This window comes from Anastrepha obliqua, chromosome 1, assembly GCF_027943255.1.
Source record: "Anastrepha obliqua isolate idAnaObli1 chromosome 1, idAnaObli1_1.0, whole genome shotgun sequence".
Taxonomy (NCBI): domain Eukaryota; kingdom Metazoa; phylum Arthropoda; class Insecta; order Diptera; family Tephritidae; genus Anastrepha; species Anastrepha obliqua.
The window spans coordinates 115,725,343-115,750,311 of record NC_072892.1 but is presented as its reverse complement, the minus strand read 5'-3'; the positions used below and the strand labels follow the sequence as shown (position 1 = coordinate 115,750,311).

The following is a 24,969-nucleotide window of genomic DNA, read 5'->3' as shown; positions in this document are numbered from 1 at the left end:
TCCTCGGAATACCCATCCTTTCTAAGGCTTCCCAAATGCTTTTTCATAGTCAATGTATGTCATGTATAGAATGGTGTTATTTTCAATACTCTTCTCAATTATCTTTCACATAGTGTTGATGATGCGGCGCCTACCTGAGCTTTATACTTCTATAAATATTTCCACGAGGAGAATATATAAGTACCTCACTTTTTCGGCCAAAGCACATAAAGATGACAAAATATAGCCTTTTTCATCCCCAATTAAGGTGCAGAATATGTCCCCAATAATTTCCTGATTGGTGTTTTACCTACTACACGCACGATGGGCGATATACAAATCAGCACCCTGTTGGCCTGTCACCAACAGAAGCGTATTCCGTGTCATTGACGTTCCCTGCCGGTGTTAACCGCGTTGATGGAACCAGCAACTTGTGCATGTTAATATTATACGTGGCAGACGCAAGACAATCTTCACATACATACATACTTATATTTGTCATTAAAAACCCTCGCAGGAAAAACCTGAATTAGTGAAATAAATACATAGCTCAATACTAGGGCAAGTGTAATAAAAGCGAACCACTAAAATTTTCTTGCCGACTAGCACATCACCAGTTCGAGTGGATTCATAAACGTAAAGCTATTAAAACCTTATCATGTCAGAAGAAATAATACACTACGCAGTTATACTGCTACTTTGGTACCAAAAGTATAAATTTTTCTTTCCATCAAAAAGTTTGGTAGACTTTAGAACTTGAACGTCTTTGGTACGAATGAAAGTTTAAATTTTTCGAATTTAAAAAATAAAAATAAATTAACTATAAAAAATCAAACAAACTTTAAAAGATTTTTTACGAGCTCCTAAGTTCACGAAGTTTAAATGATTTATGAGGCATTTAAGTGTTTAGAATTATACCTTTAATGTACATTGTGGGTTCAGTGGTTATTGCAAAAAAAATTCAACACTCTAAGGGATAAGATTACTGCCGTTGTAAATTTCAATATGTCATTTGCCATGACCATTAACAGAGCATGGATCACCCTTGTACATTGGGTAGTTGCAAAATGTACTCCATATTCGGTTGTATATGGCCTACCAACGGTCACGGGTCGTTCTAAGTTGTTTACGTAGACACCAGATCCAAAAATATTGTACGCCCTTCAATCAGCTTTACACAATACACTTAATTTTTTATCTGAATGGCATTGTGACGCATGCCAAGTGTAAGCTAATAAATAATAAAAAAAATGTTGCTCAAAATAATTGATGTAATGAATTTTTTTTTGTTGAATGTATAATTTTTCCCTCCTCTGTACGTATAAAAATACATGTTTACATATGTACCTACGCCTAATACATTTATACAAATACAATGAAATCGTATAATATTTGCTTCGCGTACAAATAGAATTTGTGTGGTCGGGCAATACCACTTCTCTGCTCATGAATATCTATTGACACTAAATTTGGAAAATCTGCCTACATACGCATACTCGTGCTTGTTTGCAGTTCTATGAATTGCTTTAATTTGCAATTCTGGGAAAATTTGGCTTCACTTAAAAAATTGTTTACCGAAATGAGTAGCATGCACGTGAAGTTATATGCGTTTTTGTGGGTGTCGTACTGCTGTTCTCAAAATTCGCTTTCCTAATAAAATACTTAAAAGCTTTAAGTTGCAGTATTCGGAATTATTCGTAGTGTTGTGGGTTAAAAACCTACTATGTAGAGTGGACTCATACTGGTGATAAAGGGTCGGTCAAAACCTATGATTTTAATTAACGTCTGTTCACTATCTTTGCAATTGTATGGATTTATTAATTGCAAGATTGGCTAAAAGAGATAGCACTCTTTGAATCTCAACAAGCAAAAAACAGAGAATTGTGGTATTAAAATAACACTTGATTCTAACGGGGTGTCTCCTACTTTAGCAACAACAACAATGTCTACATATCTTGTTTTGGAAATCGAGGAACTAACAGTTATTTGCCGAATTTTTGTCTGAGAAGCTTTTTCATGACAGAAATACACTCTAAAAATTTGCCAGGCCTTTTGATGTGCGACCACCATTAGGAAAAAACGTTTCCATCAATTTATATTCATGAACACAGCAGATTTCGATGCCGAGACCCACCAATAATATTAGATGTGCGTATTGTACATAGACATTTAAATGATATGATTTTTCACAGAAAATCTATATAATGTAATGTAAATAGTGAACCTTGAAGAATTTAAATTTTGCATATTTTATTTTATATTTACTTACAGTAGCTCCATTTTGTTTCGTTTTATTTGTATATCAAACAGTTGAGCGTTTCTTGCGATGGTGTTGGCACTGAAACAAAACTATGTTTTTTCGCACCTATTTTTCTTTTTTTGAGATTTGTTGGTTTTAATGTCAAAATTTCAATCAAAATGTAAACAAATAAACGAAGCACATTAACGTTGAAAGCACTAAATCGCAAGAAAAAAAGCAAATCAGCTATTCTACTCTTATCACCTATGAAACCAGCAGTTTGACGTTAGTTGGAATTTCCCATGCACGATAACCGCTTATTTTATGGTACTTTCAACTCAAACCGGTAATATCAGCTCAAGTAGGATAGTTTGCGTTGTTGCTCTTCAAGTAATTCCCTAAATTTTCTAATGTTCTTTTAAACGCCGGATGCAACAAAAACAAACGGCTCATAGCTTAATATACCAGGCTTAAGATTTTAAAATTTATTCCTAGGCTTTATTTATAAGCAGATTCAATTAATATATGCACTTTGTTAATAAAAGTAACAACACTCCAGATGGCGCTGTACTCAGAGTATTACGGGGAATCGTAGTTATTACACTTCGTTAGAAAAACGAACTTTTTTTCTGTCCTATGAACCAAATATATTAGGAAGTTGAATTAGTTTTAAAGGTGACACACAGATGGCGCTATTTATCACTTTATCGCGTTGGCAGTACTGAATATATATTCATGACAAAGCCTCATCCCTAGGCTTTGTTTATCAGTATCTGTCATTTCGCTGAAGTATAAACAACGCAGTGTTTTCGTGCTCCGAGTATGTCAACTTTCGTGCCGTCGAAACGCAATTTGCGGGAAGCTTTGCTTTTCTGCTTCAATTTGAAAAAAAATGCAGCCCAAGCCCGTGAATTGCTGCAGGAGGCCTACCCAGACCATACTCCGTCGATTTCAACATGTGTGTACTGGTTTCGACGATTCAAAAGTGGTGATTTTCACACCGAAGACAAGGAGCGTCTTGGCCAGCCCAAAAAGTTCGAGGACGCGGAATTGGGGGAATTGGTAAACGAGGACTCGTGCCAAACCCAAGAAGAGCTTGCTGAATCATTGGGCGTTGATAAATCAACCGTTTGCAAGCGTCTAAAAGCGATGGGAATGATCCAAAAGCAAGGACATTGGGTCCCGTACGAGTTGAAGCTGCGCGACGTCGAACGGCGATTTTTTACGTGCGAATTGCTGATCGAGCGACAAAATCGGAAGGGTTTTTTGCATCGGGTGGTGACTGGCGACGAAAAATGGATCCACTACGATAACCCAAAACGCAAAAAATCATGGGGTTTGCCCGGCCACGCATCAGCGTCGACGGCCAAGCAGAATATTCACGGCAAGAAAATCATGCTCTGCATTTGGTGGGATCAGGTCGGCGTCGTATAATTTGAGCTGCTCCAACCGGGCGAAACAATCACGGGGGATCGTTACCGACTGCAATTGATGCGTTTAAGCCGGGCATTGAAAGAAAAACGGCCGGAAACGGTAAAAAGGCACGACAAGGTTATTTTGCAACATGACAACGCTCGGCCGCATGTTGCTCAACCTGTCAAAAAATACCTTGGAACGCTTGGCTGGGAAGTGTTACCCCACCCGCCGTATAGTCCAGACATAGCTCCCTCCGATTATCATTTGTTCCGGCATATGAGTCTCGATTTGGCGGACCAGCGGTTCTCCTCGTACGAGGCTACCAAAATATGGGTTGAGTCATGGATAGCCAAGCAGCGGCCAGAATTTTGGAGAAACGGCATCCGGAAATTGCCCGAAAGATGGCGAAAGTTGTAGCTAGCGATGGCCAATACTTCGAATAAAATATTTTGTACCGTTTTTTCACAATAAAGCCCCAAATCTTCGAAAAAAACCTTTAAAACTAATTCAACCTCCCAATACTTTTTCGGAAAGGGGAGAAAAAATAAAAATACACGTGTATCGGCGATTTTCATGTAGACGTCAGAATTCTTTTTTCTAATATAAATTTTCGGCATAGCTTGAAAGAAAATTTTTAATGTAACAATTTTTAATTTTAATATAATAAAATTAATAAAAAAATTCGCGGTTTTATATCTCTATTGTAATACGGAGTGAAATACCTTTCTTTTGATACCCACATCGGCATATCTCATGCAATTCTTTTTTTAATTTCGAACAGGTGGCAACCCTGTGAAACATTGTCAGTGGCAACACCTAGATGAAAAGTCTAGAAATGTGATACACTATCTGTGTGCCCAATTTCATTCAAATCCGTTAAGCTAATCCTGAGATCGTATGGCTATACAGATATGCATACAAGAATTGCTCGTTTAAAGTTATAAAATACAAAAAAAAAACAAAAATTGTGACGTGTACATGAAAATCGCCGATACACGTGTATTTTTATTTTTTATCCCCTTCCCGAAAAAGTATGTTTGGTTCATAGGACAGAATGTGTGTAACGCGGTGTTATCTATGTATATTATTCGTTAAACCCACGATTTATTTGACGAATTTTGAAAATGAATAGTAAAACAAAATCCCTCAGAAAAAACATATTTCACCAACAACATATAGATTCATTGATGACAAAAATATTATATTAACTTAAATGGGAAATGAAATCAAATCAGATATCAGCCCACTAAAATTTATTACTGAATCTGTGTTGTCTATTTAGATGCATTTTGTAATTCGCTACACTATCATTTGTGCATTTTTCACTCGGTAGCAGATGTATCGGAGAATGCATATGAAATTCAGCAATTTCCTTCATATAAAAGAGGAGAAACGGCACCTAATCATGGTCCTAGTTTCACAGGAACCGAACCAATTCAATACTAATGGATTTCCTTGCGGGGTATTTATGTACATTCAAACTGTGTTTGCGTGAAGTATGTATTTGTATATGTAAGTTACTTACATGTGGAATGAATTCTTAATGTAAATTTACAGGTGAATTACAATAGAGTGTAATGAACGATTTATGTAACATACATGAGCAGATGTTACCAAACTCGCCACTAAGCATTGTACTGTAGTACACGAATTTACACATCCACACAAGTATACAAAAGTAATTACTTATACACACACCTCAAGGTATGCATGCTGATATGTGCATACTCAAGTTCGCTTATTCGAGTTGAGGTGGTCATATGAGGTAGACTAGCTCATAGACTGTGGCAAGTATTTATGAGCTCAAGTTCAAATGTGAAAGCCATCTGGCACAAATAATGGAATAACTACTATGAAGAGAAACTACGAATTCTGATAAGAAACACAAGAAAAAAGTAATGAAGGAAGAATTTTAAGGCAGCTGAAAGTTGTAAGTATATTGTAGTGACTAAAATATACTAAAATCAATTAGGCCATATGCTTAAAAATTGCGTCTACACGTACGTCGCCTAAAGAAAAGTTGCAAGCCTAAAGCAAAAAGAAGGCAGTAAACAAATTAAGTGGAGTTAATAATACACACATCAAATAGCCAAATTGGAAGGTGGAGCTGTATTATTATATTTGATTAATACTTACATACAATGCAAACATTGAATACTAACGCCTTAAGTTCTTTGAGTAAATGAGCATGAAAAAGTTTGTGAATTTATCAAATAATCAGATTTATGAAAAATCATTTCATGGCTGCTGCGCAATAGCAACTACACTTTTACATCGAGCAAACATTAGAAATGGTCCCAGTTCACATTTTTAAAATAACCCCGCCACTTTTATGAGTAAACTTTTCTGCGTCAAATTAAAATTTGCAGGTGCGAACCGAGTGAAATGCCTTAAAGAGAAGTTCAACTAATCTAACCTAACATAAAATGAGTTTTACCAACCTTGATATTAAAGAGTGCACAAAAAAAAGAACAGCAAACGAAATTCAACTCAGTACCAATATATGGTGAAAAGATTTTTAAAGGTGTAGTCAGCCCTATCATAGAATCCGTCGTAGACTGTTTTTCGTAGAAACTAAGAAATTGTAATCATACAATTCGAATAGCTCCGAGCGCACTTTCGAAATTCGTAGAGTAGCATTCTCTGAATACGAGTACACTCGTAACGTCAAATCTTACAGTTTCGTACAATTTTTTTACGACAACGTTAGGGTAACGGACAAAATTAGAACGAGTAATAAAAAGAAAATTTAAAAAGAAACAAGTAAGAAAGCTGTAAAATGTAAGTCCTATATTAACTAAACTATAAATGAAAAGGAATTTTTTAAGTATGTATATATAATTTTATTTATTTATTAGGTACAAAATTGTAACAACACGGCAGCAGTATGCCACTTTGTTGGAGCTAATAAAGGAGAAGCCAGGGATTGCTCAGGGGTTCTCCAAATACTCAAAGGAAGAGGTAGCCGAGTTTTGACAAAATGTTGGGAAGCAGCTTAACAGTATAGGCCCACCAACCAAAGATGTATCAAGCTGGAAAAAGGTAAGGCTGCATATAAGTACATTATCCGTTTGCACAGCATATTTTTATTTCAGGTGTGGTTTGGTTGGAAGGCTTAATAAAGCGAAAATTGTCCGAAACAAGAGGGAGCAAACAACAACTGGCGGTGGCCGATATAAACAGCACCACTTTAATAAAATGGAAGAAGAAGTTATCAGACTGAAGGCTTTAGAGACCAGCACGCACGGTATCACAGGCACAGTAAGTGTCTATTTGGCTATTTGATGTGTGCTACTGTCGAAGCAGAGAATAGTGGACCCGATCCGGACGTATCCATGCTGTCGGATAACTGCAGTCCTTCTTTCACGAGACGTGCACCAACTGTCCAAAAGCGAATCGATACAAGTACTGCAGATCTTATTAAAGAGCAGCTAGCGCTTCAAAAGGACTTCCAAGCAAAGAGTCTGCAGCATTTTGAACAGCAAGATATGAAGCTTCGACTATGCGGCGAATGTGTTCGGCACTTGAAAAAATGTGCGACCCGAAACCAGCCGACCTGGAAGAAACGTGTAGCCACCATAGAAACATCGAGTGCTTGAATGCGGCCAAAAATCAAATAAACCAAGAAATGTTAGAAGTAGAAAATAAGAGCCTCGAAGCGTTTTAAAAAAAAAAAAATATTAGTACACATAATTTTTTGAAAACTACAAATGTTTTGTGTAAAAATGTATTTTATTTGTCACTAAGAACAAACTTTATACTAGTGCTCTACATATAGATTGCCTAATATTTGAAGCTGTATCACAGATGATGACAATTGTTCTTTCTACAATATTTCGAGCCTTTGCGTGTATGTTGTTATAGTTCATTACAGGGCTGCCCATTTGAGGTGAGGGCTAGGCGCATGAGATTCCTTGGCGTGCCCTTTGGGGATGACTTTGAAGAAATTCTCCAGCCTAGATCCCTTTTCTCTCCTCCACTACATCAACAGCACTGGATGGTTGTAGACAGTGTTCTCTTCTTTAAATCTTTTTACAGGTAGTGGTCCACATTATGGTATCAAAACGGCACGTAAGTGCTACTTGAACAGTATCTGGGGTACTCTTGCCATCTCATATATTCACCTTACTTCTCTCTTCCTCCATTAGCACAACCGCAGATGCCAACGAATACATTTTAATATGAAAATTCAGCTAACTTCACAAAAATTATTTGCCACATTGTCTTCTTTACGTTGAAGTGAGCTGTTGTCGAAATATTAAAATTTGACATTTGAGTTTGGGAGCACTTTTTTCGTGTTCACATGGAACCCACGACCACAGTTTTCTCGTTTTCGTAATAGACATTCGAATTCGTAGGTTTTCTACGACGGATTCTATGATAGAGCCGAGTATCTAGCAGACCGTTAATCGGTTCTGAGCGAATTTGACAGATATGCCGACGTCACTCGTTTTGTGTTTCACTAAGCTAAAACTAAATTTTGTGAAACACAAAACGAATGATTTAGTTCCCCTCAAAACTTTTTTTTCACCATACCTAATGAGCAAACCTGTTATCTGTCATCCTTGGTACCAATACCAAGTATGTATTTATGTATGCATAATTGGCGCTTACATCCATTTGTTAGGTGTTTGGTCGTGCTCCTCTTATAATTTGTGGTGAGTTTCTGATGTTTTTCCACAAATGGAGCGATCTACAGTTTTATGTCTCCTTTGAATGGCAGATGGCCATCGCTATTTGAAAACACTTTTTCTATTATTTGGTGCCCAAAAATAAATGAGTGCAAAACCGTTGTACCAAAATTGTACTACCAAAAACAAATTTACTATAGCTCCTATTAAAATAAATGGCAAAGCATTTAGAAAAAGCTTCGACAAATTTTTTTATTAATCTGCACAAAATCTAAACTTAATATGCAGAACAATTCGTGTAATTCTAGTGTTACTAAAACAAGGCTCCGTCTATACAAATATAGAATATTCTATATAATTTTCAAGCGCGTAGGCTAGAAGGGATGTTTGGAGCTAGCATTCGTCATTATTTTTGTAGAAATTCTAAGTCAGTGGTTACAATTTTAACTCATTTATGGGGTCCCAGTGATCTAGAATTTTCAAAACATCGATTGTTTTTTGATATTTGGAAAGTATAGGCTTTTAAAAACATACTGTAAAATTTTTGAAGGGATATTCTCAGTATTTTTGATTCTAAAGCCGTTTTAGCAGGTAGAGTCAGATTCGTCACGCGGCGACATCAATGGTCGCCTTTAAATGGTCAAAACTTTAAACTCAATTATCTCAAAACTACTTTTTTCGGCCTGGTGTTGTCAAAAAACAATAAAAAACGATTCTACGGAATCGTGTGAACTTTTAGTATGTTGTTCACAATATTAATGGCTATCCCCCGTCCTATAATCATATTATTATTTCAATCATTTCGTTTTTTTTTTTGATTAAAAAACTGAAAAAACCCCGATTTTTAGAGTGTCAAATTCAAAACCGCGCCATTTTGTAATTTTTTTTTATTCTAGTACGGGAAATAGCTGCAGTCATACGGATTAATAATTTTTGTGGTTTTTGTGTCTCAGATAAATAGAAGAGCCAAAATGGGCAATGGTCTAATTTTTAGGGAAGGTCAACTTCAGCGCTATTTTTAAAATTATTAGAATAAAAAAAAAACATTTTGTTTTCATTTTTGTATGTAAAAGAAGTTAAATAAAAAGCCTAAAAAGTTTAAATATTGTTTTTGATTTTTTTTTTTGTTAAAAAAAAATCCCTAAAATACCCTAAATTTTCGAGCTCTAGACCACCGGGACCCCTTAAGTTAGTACAAAAAATATATGTTGATAACCTTGAAATCCAGTAAGGAATTTTTCTTGCCATCAAGTGCTACTTTAAACTAAAAGCCCAGTTGTGTACATTTTTTTCGCAATATTTTCAGTTTACTCTTACAATAAGGCAAGTCATAGAACAATTGACGAAATCGCTTGGCATGAAATTCTTTTTCGTGAAAGAGGGTTTAAATTTCAAATTAAGAGATTTGAGATTTCTATGAGAGGAGTAATTTGAACGCCCCACTGCAATTTTCATAAAATTTGGCACATAGACCTTTGACACTTTGTTCAAAGAGTGGGGAGAACGAGTTTCAAGCGCTCCTAATAAGATTGAATATTAATACTAAATAAGAGGCAAAGAAATAAAAGATAAAGATAAATAAGATAAATATGTCTGGTTAAAAAAGTTTGGTGGGTGCTTGGTGGTAAATTCCTCAGTAGATCATTCAAAAGTATGATTGCAATTATGACACAATTTTTTAGACTTGCAGAGAGTTAATCTTTTGTGCATATGGTTATTATGGCGCTCACGTGGATAACTTGGGCTATACCAGTTAGTGTCTATAACTGTTGGTACTAGCGGTAAGTGCAATAAATCTTTCACCACCGACTGTGGCATATTTCCCAACCGCATTTAATTAAACGCAATCTTCTTATATCTACTTATATTTATGCCGTTTGTGGTATGTATAAATAGAGTTAAAAAACAATTTCACTCACCTGCATAAAATAATGGCAGCATATTAAAGATGATGATGAGGGAGAACAGAGCGCGTGCGAATATTTGCAGATCGGTCGCGGTAGCCAGAAGTGTCGAACGTACAGAGCAATACAGTGCAGCCAAACGATTTGAACGTGTTGGAATATTCGTGGGTGCAACACAACCATTGTCAAAGCTAGTAACAGTAGCCGCACTTCCATTACAACGTCCACAGCCAAAGCACCTGTTGCAGTTGCAATTGCCATTGCAGTTCTTGTATTGAAATATATTTCGTTGTTTGATTGTTGCTGTTGCATTTGCAGTTGATGCGGGCTGTAATAGCAATAGTGCTGTTGTTGTTGCTGTTGGTGCCTGCGCTTGCTGTTGTGGCAGCGGAGACGATATATTGAGAGCGAATGTGCAACGGCTGCCGGTAAATGGTTGCGGAAATTGTAGTTTAAAGTCGTTTGATTTATTAAAGTGTTGTAGTTGTTGTTGTTGCTGTTCGTTAGCATTTTTGGAAGATTGACGTGAACATGACGCAACGTCAGACGGATTGAAACAACAGCCACGCCCACTAGCTGCTTGACAGCAAGCGGCCACGTCATGTTTTCCCTTTTGTTTTGTTTCCTCTGGTTGGCAGCTTTTGGTTGTGTTGTCCTTGTTGTTTTTGTTGTTGTGTTTCTGTGTTTGTGTAATGTGCGTGGAATTTCTTGCTTGTAGCCCATGTTGTTCACCATTCCCTGTAAATATCTTGTTTGGACCTGCAGAAGCACTAACCACAGTCCCATCAGTGGCATTAAATGCTTGTTGTTGTTGCATTTGTTGCTGTTCTTGCAACTCGGCACTAGATGCTGCTGCGCTTGACATTTTTGCAATACATTTAATTTTTTTCTCACTAAAACACCACACTCTTTCTCTATTTTCCGAATGACTTCTTTGTTGTTGTTGTTTTCGCATATACCGCTCCCCGTCCAACACACTGCAATACCTAGGGCATTCACTTTTACTTCTGCCCCTTCTTCTACTTTCCACAAAGGGAAATGTTTGGACATCATCTTCTTCTTTGTAAGTCTTCTGAATTCGCGGAAGCGTCGGCTTTGGTTGACTTGAGCTCGGTCGCTTCGTGGCAGAAGCTTGTTTCCATACTGATGGCGAGGACAAAAAGCGGTATTCCCTTTCACACGTTTGCAATGTTTGAAATTGTGGTGGTGCTTGTAGTTGGAGTTCCTGCAATTTCTGATCGCACCGCGACTGTTGCACACCTTTCGTTGTTTCTGTGAATTGCCGTTTTGTGGTCGATTTACTTTGAACCCAAGCGTACTCGGCAGCTGCAACTGCGGACAATAATGTCGATATTTCTGTTGAGGCTTTTGTTGATGTCGATGTGGTTGTTGTTTCTGTAGCTTTTGCTGTAGTTGTTGTTGTTGCTGACGGCTTGTCGGTAAATTGTTTCCGCTCGTTAGCGAAGAGGCATGCCTCCGATGTGCCGGAAGTGTGTCGAACGAAACAATGTTGAGCAACTGCTGGTGTTGTTGAAAATGTTTGTGTTGTTGTTGATGCTGCCGCAGTTTTTGTTCTTGTGTTGTTGTAGTATTGTAATATATGTGCTGAGGCCATGTTGTGCCCTGTATAATGGCAGCATTGTCATCATCAAAACCGGAAAAAGAAAAGCAAATGAGGGAAATAAAATGAGAAGGGTTATAAAAGTGTTAAGAAAATTCCTTCAGATTATCAACAGAAAAAGCTTTTAAATCAAAACATCACGGAATACCATTTTTATAAGATGTCAAATTGTAATGAAGACAAAACTTACTTGAACAACTTTAAAATCCGTCTACGTACACACATATACACCTATGTATTGTACATACATACATATGTAAGTTAGAAATTGAAAAATTGCATTCGATCAAACGAACTTGAAAAGTCATTTACACATGTATGAATTATATATACAGAGTTGCCGAGAAAATCGTCATAAATACATACTTAATGATATTATAATTTTAGTCTCCTTTGTTATAAAGGGTGGTTAAGTTTCGGGCCGGTGTTGATTTTGAATAAAATACAATTTTTTTAGGAAATTATTCTCATTTCTCTTTATTATGATAATATTGGTATAGCTCAATTACGTATGGAACAAAATATCGGCCAAATGGCCGTCGCGGCCTCAGCCGCACACCTCCATCCGATGGTCCAAATTTTCGATGACGCTGAGGCATAATTGCGGTTCTATGCTGTTAATGTGCCGAATTATCTCATCCTTTAGCTCTTGAATTGTTGCTGGCTTATCGAACACCTTTTCTTTCAAATAACTCCAAAGAAAGAAGTCCAACGATGTCGTTGACGTTAAGGTGTGGTTCACATTCAACATCGGACCTTGAAATTTAACCACCCTTTATGTATATTTTGATTCATTTGGTTATTTTTTCAAGATTTTCGAAGATTATTTGAAAAATAGTTTTCTATGTCCACTTTTTTAATATTAGTTCAAGGGTAATTTTTTTTTTTATTTTTAGTTAAATGGTATGTCCATTAATAAAAATCATAAATAAAATTTGCACCAGGCCCGAAGAGTTAAAAATGGCTGACTTGCTAAAGATTTTTCACCAATAATTTTTCACCTACTTCAAATATTTGAAAAGAATTTGTGCATGAAAAAAATGTTCGAAATTATTTTAAAAACGAATACGTCTTTTTAGCTAGCCGAAAGATATAATACTCTAAGAATAATGTAATGGAATAGATTCAGCGGGTAGTCCATGTAAATAAGACTGATACCAAAAACCACCTGTTTAGTTCCTGGCATAATTTAGAGAATCGGAAAAGGCCCGAAAAAGATTCGTTATGGTTTCTTTAGCATATCTGCTATTTTTTGTTTACTTTTATTGTGAATACACCTCTTTAATTCGTATTCAGTAAATTCAAAGGCTTTTTAAAATTTATAAAAAGCTTTTAAATGTTAAGAAGACCTGAGGAAAGAAAATCCAAAATTCTTGCATAACTCCTAAAGGAGCAAAAAATTAGATTTGCATTTTGAAAACACCAAATTTTATAAGAATCAACAAATTTTCAATAGCACTGAAATTTTCTCAACACGAGTTTTAAATGCAAGTGGCCTTTTTCAGATCTTTTCTTTCACTCATACAATTTTTTGTTCTAACTTACAGTTTTAGTAGCTTCAAATTAAAAAAAAAAAAAAAAAAAAAAAAAAAAAAAAAAAAAAAAAAAAAAAAAAAAAAACACCAAACTCAAAAATTTTCTCATTTAGTATAAAAAAGCACTAAATTTATTGGTAATAGCAAAATAGACTAATGTGATGTCACGCACTCTCTGATGGGCGCAAACTTGTTTCTATAATTCTTGACTACACTATTAGTAGAAAACTCAAAATTCTCAAAACTTTAAAATACGTCACCAACCGAAATTTTTTCAAAAATTCGGAATGTATTTCCAATCTACGAAGAACAACTAACTTCCAATCTGGAAAACTAAGGTTTAATGTGAATTCGTTCTTAATTTGGTATTCAAACTAGAAATTTTTATTTATGAAACATACATTTGTTTGTATGTATATAGATAGTATATAGATAAGTAACTCTTATGGAAAAAATGTAAAAGACATAGTGTCTTAGTAGTCGTGGATTGTAATAGCACACAATTAACCAAGAAAGAGATGTCTTTAAAAATATTGATTATACGTTAAATATGCCTCTAGCATTAAAAATTTTTTAATTAGCGAAAATATTTGAGAAAAATTAATTTTATTATTTTCAATCAATAAATTTTTTTTTCTATTTACATTAAGGCTAAAATTTGCAAAAATATTCCGAAGAGGAGTATAAGTAATATTTCCCTATAATTAATTATGGTCCTGAGGGATGCTTAGTGAATTTTATCAATTAGTTTTATGTTTTTAAATTAAACGTGCCCTTATTCCGGAACTACAGCACCTACAAACATTTTAAAGAGTTTTCCAAAAGTTACGCCTAGATATGTTAGTAGTGAGTAATTCCTAGACGGCATCTTTTTTATGCCATCCTTGTATATGCCACAGATGTATATGTAAGTACAATCGTACATAATAAAACAACGCGTTAAATTTATTAAAACTTATTATAAAAATAAACTATCTTTATAGACAAAATGTCGCGTAAATGGTCTCGTACGAATGAGTCAGCATTTCAAACGCTGGTGATACACTTTTCTAGATAATAGAAAAATAAACGGCAGACTAGACTGCGGTTTTTGGAAAAATAAAGTCGATGTGAATAAGCCAACAACTTGTGGACATTTAAATGATTTCATTTTCCGCATATGTATAATTGTTCACAGCTGAAAGAGTGAAACGTTAAAGAATTTACTTTTGTGTATGTTTTATTTTAAAACCACATCTAGGCGCGTCGTTTGAAAGATCTTTATAAACACAAAAAAAAATAATAATTGGCGCTTACACCCCTTTGGGTTTTTGGCCGAGTTCCTCCTGCTATTTGTGGCCCGGAGATTCCGAATGGAAGTCATGCACAAGTCAATTCGACTACGGCGGCTGTCGTATAGTTGCAGTTCATTATATTACCTCTACCTTATACCAATCAATTGTTATAAAAATTATAACTAAAAATATAAAATCAGAAATAAACTTAAATTTAAGTTAATTGATTTGAATGAAAATCATTCATTAATTTTAGCAAAAACTGGCATCTCATTTTTTTTTTTTGTGTTTACCAAATAAATATAAATAACCTTTATTTTCAAATTTCAGCCTTTGCTTTCAAGGCTGAAAGCAAAGGCTGAACTAACTTGATTGATTGGTAATAAAAGAAAGAGTTTGCTAAAATAAGTCAAAGTTCCATTGTTGCAATTATATGTCAGTTTAATTGAAAAGTAAAAATAACAACTTAAGCCTACAAAAGGATGTTACATGTTAGGACTATGAATAAGTTCGTGCGGTTTTACAACAGAGGGCGTAACTTGATTATTATTCCATCGATCCACATTTCCAAACATTCATTGGAGAGCTACTGTCGTAAGGCACAAACGTCAGTATAAGTTTTTTATTTGAAGCGTAAACAACAATATTTTTACCACACTTGAAAATGTCGAATTTCGTGCCAAATAATGTGTTTTTGCGGGGAATTTTTTAATATGAAGAAAAAAGCAGCCGAAAGTCATCGTATCTTGGTGGAAGTTTATGGTGAGCATGCTCTAGCTGAGCGAACGTGCCAGAAGTGGTTTGCACGCTTTAAAAGTGGTGATTTTGGCTTGGAAGACGAAGAACGCGAGGGTGCGCCGCCAAAGTTCATGGATACCGAATTGGAGGAATTACTCGATCAAGATCCGGCTCAAACGCAAGAAGAGGTTGCAAAAACTTTGGGAGTTGATCAATCAACGCTGTGTATCTGGTGGGACCAGCTGGGTGTTGTGTATTATGAGCTACTGAAACCGAATGAAACGATTACGGGGGATGTCTACCGACGACAATTGATGCGTTTGAGCCGAGCACTGCGAGAAAAACGGCCGCAATACGCCGATAGACACGACAAAGTTATTTTGCAACATGACAATGCTCGGCCACATGTTGCACAAGTGGTCAAAACATACTTAGAAACGCTCAAATGGGATGTCCTACCCCACCCGCCGTATAGTCCAGACCTTGCGCCATCCGATTACTATCTCTTCCGATCGATGCAACATGGCCTGGCTGACCAGCACTTCCGTAATTACGATGAAGTCAAAAAATGGATCGATTCGTGGATTGCGGCAAAACCGACCGAATTTTTCACAAAGGGAATCCGTGAATTGCCAGAAAGATGGGAAAAAGTAGTAGTAAGCGATGGACAATACTTTGAATATTAAATTTGTAACCATTTTACGTCAATAAAGTTTCAAATTTCGAAAAAAACCCGCACGAACTTATTCATAGTCCTATTATATGAAATTATTATACATATATTTTCAATTTAATTAGTTACATCATTATTTTTTAAAGGTAAGAAATTTCATGTGAAATGACAAGCACACATTTGCGTTTAGTTTTGCTATTTTAGTTTTAATTCTCATACAAAAATGTTTTTCGCACCAATGTGTATGCATGTAGATTTCCCCACTTAGTAGCAAATAATAATGACAAGGGCAGCTTCGGATCTTTACCACAATAATTTCTCATCCCCGTTTAACTGTACCCTAAATCGGCATTTCAAGTTTTTCCTCGCTTACATCAAACATCCCATGCAACACATAAATCTATAGGCAATAAAAAAGGGGAGGTTCCTTTAAGGGGTAGGTTTTTGGTAATGTTAAGAATGAGAATGAACTGGCACCATAGTACAAGTTGTTGTGAAGTTAGCATTAAAAAGTCTTTAAAAATATAATTGACTTTACACATTTGTTGATGATATAAAACAAAATCACGTTCACGGAATACTCAGCCTCAAAAATGTTGCTGAAGCTCAAATTTCTAAGTAAATAAAATATTCAACAGCTCCAAAAGCTACCACTCGACAGAACTTTCATGTAAAAATGCAGTTCGAATATTATTCTGCGGAGTTTAGCTTACTATTATTCTTCATTCTCTTCGAGATATTGGGTAAACAAGGAAAGGTAATTTTTCAAACCAAGTTTTCGTCTCTTATTATTATGTGTATTTGTAAATATGTTGCAGACATCTAGGCAGCTGAAGAAAAACAGCAAGCGCAAAAGGAAACTAACGAATTCAATGTGCGTTTTCGTATGGTGTAAGATTTAGTTTGTTAATTTCACATAATTATGTATGCATTAAACTATTTAAAGATGGATTGCTGAAAAAAAAAATCCATATTCATATCTACATTTCGGGTGACGTTTTTGAAAAAGAGCTAAAAGAAATACAAGCTTGTAATATGATGAAATATCTCATCAATATCGAAAGAAATGCCGGCGTAGTAGGATGCTGCAAGGGGTCTGCTTATTATAGCGGGTCTTATTGGCTAAAGTTATACCCAAGACCAAGAAAGAAAGACATATTATCCAACAGTAAGAAAGGAGATGCCGACACACGTAAGCACAAATAGCTTGAGATACTGCCCGATAGGCAAAAAACCGAAAAATTATACTAAAAAATTCAGCGGCTTTTAAAAAACGGCGTCCAGAGTATGTTTAGATCACGGCAGCTGAATGGTGCCATCAGCGAGAAGCCACGACCAGACGTTGATCCTCCAATTATTGACGATGGAACTGTCGTTCTGTTATCCAACCACGACAAGGTAAGAATGGCATAAGTACGCCTAAAGAACAACAAAGTTGTGGGAGCTGAGCTATTCAAGTAAAGAGGCGATTAACTGGTAAGGTTCATACATCAACTCCTACGCAAATTAGAGTCGGATGAGTGCATGCCTGTAAATCAGAACTTAAGTCTATTCTGCCCAACCAATAAGAAGGGTGGTATTGCAATATACTCTAATATTTGCGAAATTATTCTACCGAATGTCGTATACAAGATCCTATGCAGCGAATGAACTGATCAGAGAAGCTTAGACAATGGCAACAATCGATGAGTTGGCTTTTGGAGGGTTGGGGGAAGGTTAGGTTAGGTTAAATGGCTGCCCTAGCTAAAGGGCTCACTTGGACAAATGTTAGTAAACTCGTCCGTTGTGGTGCCATACATGAGAGAGGAGGAAGGAGTGGGAAGGAATAAGGAGCCTTGGGATTAGAAACGATGATGACCATACATTTTTACGACGGCGCCGACGGGGGCTGATTTGCGTTCGTAGTTAGCCGTAACAAGCTACTAATGAACTTCACCAAATTTATGATATCTACACCGGCTATATCCGCAGGCGTAGCGAAAAAGTGAGAGCCCAGATATCTAAGTCTTTGCCAGACGAGAGCAGGGCAGTTGAGAAGAAGGTGTTGAGATGATTCCACCTCGTCCTCCAGACAGTTTCTGCAGAACGGACTTAAGGTAATCCCAAGTCTTACGGCGTGAACACCTAACGGAGAGTGTCCGGAAAGGATGCCCACCAAATTTGAGAGCTGGGGTTTTGTTAGCCTTAGGAGTTCCCTTCAGCGTCCCCGATCTACCCGTGGCCAGAAGGATCTCGCGACCTTGCACGTTTGCGCAGTAGCCCAGCGCTCGCTGAGTTGACTCGAGGCCCATCTTTCCAGGAGCAGACCACAGGTTCTCAGGGGAACCCCAATTCTCTCATTTCGCGACGAAACCGTCTCCAAAGTTCCCTGTCTAGCCAGCTCATCAGCCCAGCAGTTTCCCTCTATGCCGCTGTGCCCGGGAACCCAAATGACCCTGATGATGAAGTATTCGGATGCAATCGAGAGAGAAGCCAGACATTCCCCGACCAATCTCGAGCGCACAAACAGCGAGCCCAAGGCCCTAATTGCCGATTGGCTATCGCAGTAGATATTTAGGGTTGGGGGAAAGATTCTGTGGAAAATTTAAGAACTTCAGCGAGCTAATGACGGCAAATATCGCAGACGATGAGTTGATGAGTCCTATGAGCTTTGTGGTAACATATACATATATAGCTCCGCTGCTCTGCTAGGTCATGCCGTCCGAATAATTGATATGCTCCCACTCTGAAAGCATTCGATGCGTGACTGCTGGTGGTAGCCAAGGAAAGGGAAGACCACCTTTAAGTTGACAAACGCAAGTGGTGAAAGACTTGGCTTTACGTGTTGTTTTTAATCGGCACCAGTTAGTATGATGTTAAAACAACTAACAACACTTTGTTCAATTCGCCCAAAATCGCTTAATTCTTTATCGCGCCATTCAAAAAGAAGAAGAAAAGTTTACAATTTAACGAGTTATTATTTAATATTTGGCAAAAATGTGGGGCCCGGGTTCAAAATCCACGGTGTGCATAAAATACCAAAGTGATTGAAAAGGTTTTTGCTAATATCGGTCAAACCATGGGTAGCAATACAAACTTTTGAGTGTATTTCTGGCATGAAAAAAGGTCATAATAAAAAACCATCACCCGTTAGAAATCGGCATAAAACTGTAGGTCCCCCCATTTGTGGAGCATCAACAAGACGTATACCACAATTTAAATGATAAGCTCGGCCAAATACCTAAAAGAGATGTACGCGCCAATTATATATATATAATACAAGGGTTGCTATTTATATTTCTTTCCTAACAATTGAAAAATGAACATTGGTGGTTGACCACGAATTTCTTGTTTTACTTTGCAGTCAATCAAAGCAATTTGTTTAGTCACATTTGCAGGGAGTCTTTTAAATATGGTGAGCATGAAAAATCTTATTGATAATTGACGCGACCAAGAATGTCTTATTCTCAAGCTGTGTGTGCGCCCAGAATCGATATTTTCTGGCACAACTGATTTTGGCGTATCTTCCCGGAATTTGTGGGTGAGCGAACAACGGCCACGAGAAAATTCATTCTACCGTAAAAGGTACTAAAAGTGCGTGCTCACCATATAATGATTTTAGCTCATAAATAATTTCCTTTGTTGTTAATTCACGTCGAAAATTGCGGAAAATAATTGTACGAAACTGTTAACGGTTCAATTAAATTTTTTTTTGACGAGATATATACTAATACAAGTTTTCAACTTTTAGTAACATCTGTCGAGTTTTCAACTAAACGATATCTTTAAAATTAAAAAAGCTAGCCTAATGACCTCGGTAGCCAATGCTCAAATACATTTTTTAGTACAGGTATTCAAACCAGCATCTAAATAATATAATAGCAATAATAGTAATACTCATAATAAATATTTTTGATGCAATCAAACTCAGCTCAAATTTTATCTAATTGACGATTTATTATGATTGAACTGATATTTCATTAATTTTTGCCATCGCAAATTAAGATTGATTTGTCAATTTTATTGTCACGCAACTTTCTGGCTGCCGAGAATATCTTCATACCTGTTCTTTACGGAGGTGAGTTTAGTGGCGAAAAGCAACAAACAATAAAAAATGCTTGTCCACTGTGGCTTCGCTTACGGCAATGAGAGGATGAAGTTAATATTGTAGATTGCTCTTTGAAACCCAACTTTTCAATTTGAACGTTCAACAGTTTTTATTCCGCTTTCCTCACTTCTGTTAACTTCGTTATATATTTTTCCTTACACTTTTTACCTTTTTTCTTTATCGTACATGCCATTGTACGACTTTCTATGAAATACATTTGTATCACTAGGTCTCTGTCTGAAAATAAGCTTACATATACAATACGTGCGGATGCATGTGTAATTTGGGTAACATAAAGCAAAGTGACTTTTACTTTTATTTTCATTGATGTAGGTATATGTGAATTATTACATTACCTAACAGTTATTTAATAGCTGGTCTGTCAATTTTCAATTTTTTGTCGACTATTTATTATATCCTAAGCGAAAACAGGACAACTCGTTATTTAAGACTGTCGAAAAATTCGCTCTTAGTTGATGCAGCGCAAATTTAAATGACAAATTTTAGAATTTTGCAATATGAAAACATACAAAGTATAAATTCTTATGGGAAGACATTGCGCCAAATAGATTAAAAAAAATGTTTTGTTACAAACACAATTCCAATTTCCACCAGCAACTATTTTATTTTTAGAGTGTTCATTGGTTAGTTAGTTGAAGTGATGATTCATCCAGAATCCAATTAGCACATCCACACCATTTTATTGCCACATTCTCGCTACCAACTTGTTTAAGGGGGTATTCTAGTCTAGAAATTTGAAAAAATCGAAAAATTTTTTTTTTCAAAATTTGATAGTTTAACTATTCAAAAATATCTCCCTAAAAGAATTTTTCAAAATTCGAATTATTTTCGAAGCTACAACTATTTTAGTGACGCGACAGCTGGACTGGTTTGAGCGGTCGGCGAACTTTAAACGTGTTTTTCTCACACTTGCCTTTTTTACGGTCGGTGTCCACTGTAGATTCATATCTACTGCACCGATTCTTTTCAAATTTGGTTTTTTTGTTTCTTTACTTTATTCACGAGGTAATGACGTCGAGTTTTTTTTTTAATTTTTTTCATATTTTAAAACAACAAAGTTTTCAAGTTTTTTTTATGAAAAATCGGTGTTTTGACTTCAAAGCGCTTTAAAAAATTAAAAAAAAAAAAAAAAAAACAAATTCGACGTTGTTACCTGCGAAACTTTATTAGCTGATGAAATCAATTTGGTTTTTTGATTTTAGTTGATCCAGTAATGAGTTCTGAGGGACACCGCAATAAAACTTTTTTATGAGACGTCCGCGAAGATTCGCTGCCACCAACTCATTTCTTCATAAAAATCAATAAAAATTTCACACAATATTCTTTAAATATGACTTTATAATGAAGTAATTTTAAAATTTTGAATAAATCAACTGTGTCGACAAAAAAAATTTCGAAAAATATGCTTGTTTTACACCGAATTAACCATACTACCCCCTTAATGGTTATTTACAACATGACCATATCCAGTCTGTGCGGATATAGGTTGTTGACGTCTAAGCCAGATAGTTGTTCGAGACACTCGAACATTCGTTTGCCTAGGGTTGACATTCTCTCCTGCCATAGGGCAGGGCATTCACAGAGGAAACGGAAAACCGTTTCATTTTTCTCCGGATGCTTACAACTATGACAGTGTTTGTTATAAGGGATGTCTTGCTCCCCGATAGACCAGAAGCCAGTTATCACCGCCGTGAATCTGCAGGCAACCCTTCGTTTCATATTTGTCAGTAATGACGTTTGTTTGGGGTTGTAGGTGGGCCATAATGTTCTGCTAACTTTGCATGTTGTCTGGCCCCTCCATCTGCTTTCCACGGGTTGTAGATATTTAAGGAAATCGCATTCTTGATTCTTGACTTGAATACCGAATCAGCAAGAATGTTATTTATAGCAGATCCCCGTATTGCCTGTTTCCCCGTCATTTGGTTTCGTTCAATGTTCCAATGTCCCGGCACCCATAATGGTAACTTTATGGCTTACACTCAAGATAGTAAGACTATTTCTGCTTTGTTTCACCAGTTAGCAGTTGCTGTAACTGAATCCAGTCCCTGAATTGCAGCTTAGGAAGACGTACAGATTTTTCTGTTTCCCATATACTATGGGAATACATAGCTGTTCCAATACCACAATCCATTTTTAGTGAGAATGGCTTACTCCATTCTTGCTGAGATGGAATGAGAGTGGCAACCGCCGAGACGATATAGTCAGTCCTCTGCAAGGCTTACTGAGCTTGTCGCAACAATAGACTGGCATGACCATAAATTATAAATATTTTTATAAAAAAAAAAATTACTTAAAGCTAAAATATACAAGATTTGAATAAATTTTAAATATATTAATTTTTATATTTAGGTATATATGATTTTTGCGGCTCCTGAAATTTTTATTACTTTTTATTATTATTTTTGTATTTTTTTTTTTGTATTTAGTTGAGTTTGAGTTCATGCATTTTTTAATATAGAGAAAGGTAGATCAAGTCGTTCTCAACTTTGACCGCACTTTTTCGAACAGCCCGGGCGTATGAGCAACTTGTTCGATGCTCAGTATGTAGAGTGAGCTCGAGAAATGCTTGTTTCGTGCATGTTTGATGCAAACATAGTGCTGGCGTCGTTGGTAAGTTAAATAAATGCTGACAAATAAAATTTAAAATCTTAGCTTAACTGCTTGAATTGCTTAAAAGCTCAAAAATTTCAAACAAACATTTGAGTAGTTGAGCAATGAACGAAATTGTGATTTTGCAAGAAGACAACCATCCCAAACCTGATTCGGTCATTAAAAATTTACTCAGTAAGCAACTTTATTGTTCCCTCTTGACAAATTAGTTCTTTTAGCAAGACTAGGGTTGCTAATTCTATAAATTTTGAGTAAAAGTGGATGAAAAGTTAAATTTTTAGAAAAAAAAAATTGTAGCAAAAAATTTCCAGGAGGAAATTCCGTTTTCAAAAGGATGTGCTTATGAGAAAGACCATACTTATTATGGGACCAGTACGATATGGAATACATCCTCTTCACCGCTGAAATCCGGATAGCATAGAGGATATTTTTGGGACACTGCGCGTGAAAGATGAGCATTTCGATAATCCTAGTCCAATACCTTTCAACTATAGGTTGCTTAAGGGCCTACCAGTTTGCTATGCAAATAAGTAAGTTAACAACAAGATGTGGCGATGAGGTGATTAAGAAAAAATTCACATTTTGTTAGCATTGAACAAAGAGCTAAAGTAGAGAGAAGAGTTGGGTAGTCTCCACGAGGACATGGTGGAATACATTGCAGGCTACGTTATAAGCAAACTAGAATTAACGGAAGATGTTTCCAATGATAGTATTTTAACATGAGTGGATAAAGTGTTCAAAGCACATGAATGCCCATGCCGAAGCCAAGAAGATTTTTTGTTTTTAGTCAACTAAATTATTTTATGAAAGAATTCGTTAGGGTCATAATGTAACATACCTACATAATAGCGTCATACTGGCGAATTTTCGCAACTTCGCGATAGGTATAAATTTAGAAATTAATTAAAAAAATATATAATAATTGTTGGAATAAGTTAAGCCATTTTTTATTCCAATATCACACTTGGCAATTTCCATTTGCATACGAAATATACATATTTACATTTCCCATAAATTTAAAGTTATTTTGCAAGCCATACGCAGTTTTTTCCATTTAAGTAAAAAAACACTTTTTTGCTACAATTTTTACCAAATGATCTTAATTTGTTCCACTTTCTTCACTGTTCTTACATACATACCTTTTTTAAGGGCTTGTCAAAACTCACAAGTGAGTAAATCTTTAATAATTGAATCATGCATCTCAAGCATCGAAACCGAAAGTGTATAGAGTAAAACCAGTCAAATGGAATTACAATGTTGATTAGCCTTCTCATTCGCCTGATACCAACCCTATTGAAAATATTTTGGCAATAGTTAAGCAAAAACTCAAATAGTTACCAAGGTAAATTTGTCTGATTTGGAGCCGTTTACCTTCACAACGTGCGCCATTATAGCTAATAGTGGTGACTGAATGGTGATGGTGACTCGAATTGGTCCAATTGTATATAAATGCAGAACACACCGCTCAATGCCTGAGTATCTAAAGTTCTAATTTGAAATGAAAAAATATGGTTCTTTGCAATTTCGTCTTTGTTTTTTATCTTCGAAAAAGATATCTGAAGTCAATCAAGGAATAACATTTTTTTTTTTGCAGTTTCTGCATTTTTTTAGTTTCTGTTTTTATTGATCTTTATTTAATACACTTTCATAAAATAAATAAAGCAAATCATTAAATTTAAAACTTTATGTTTGCCAACATACAATTTAACATTTTCCGTCTTTTAAAAAGCTTCTGTTATCGAGTTTCTGCTTAAAAGTTCTTTGGTAAAGGTGATAAGCTTCCGAAAAAGTTATAAAGGGATTGCTAATAGCTTTCTGAAGCTTTTCATAGGAAAACGTAAAGTTGCAAGTTTTTACAGTATGCCAAACTATTTTGTAAGCTTAAAAGTGCGACTAAGCTTTAACTACTGTGAAATTTTGAAAGCTTATAACTTATTGAGTGATAATTTACAAGCTTTATTGAAAAGCTTACTTCGATTAGTCAATAGCGTAAGGAAGAAGAAGCCAAACGAAAGATATGTTTGTTCTAAATATAAAAATAATGCATTATCCCACTCACTGAATGAGATGTGTTGTTGAATAAATGGGTTAGATTATAAATGGGTACGGGACTCATTTTGTGCATGCTCATGATGAGGATTTTAAAAATCACTTTCGGTTTCTGTTTAGGTGTTTTTTTTTGTCCCGCCGCACAGTGCGGCCGATTCCCAAAAAGCTGGCCAAAAGTCGAAAAAAAAGTTT

The 24,969-nt window shown here is 35.9% G+C and overlaps 1 protein-coding gene across 1 annotated transcript in view; it reads right to left on the bottom strand.

Annotated features, from left to right (window-relative positions):
- Positions 1 to 10,176: 10,176 nt before the first annotated feature.
- Positions 10,177 to 24,969, bottom strand: part of LOC129236803 (uncharacterized) — a 117,522-nt gene continuing 102,729 nt past the window's right edge. Inside the window, exon 4 of the mRNA XM_054871042.1 lies at positions 10,177 to 11,792. Coding sequence (XP_054727017.1) covers positions 10,177 to 11,784 — 1,608 coding nt within the window. The 5' untranslated portion in view covers positions 11,785 to 11,792. The remainder of the gene's footprint in view (positions 11,793 to 24,969) is intronic.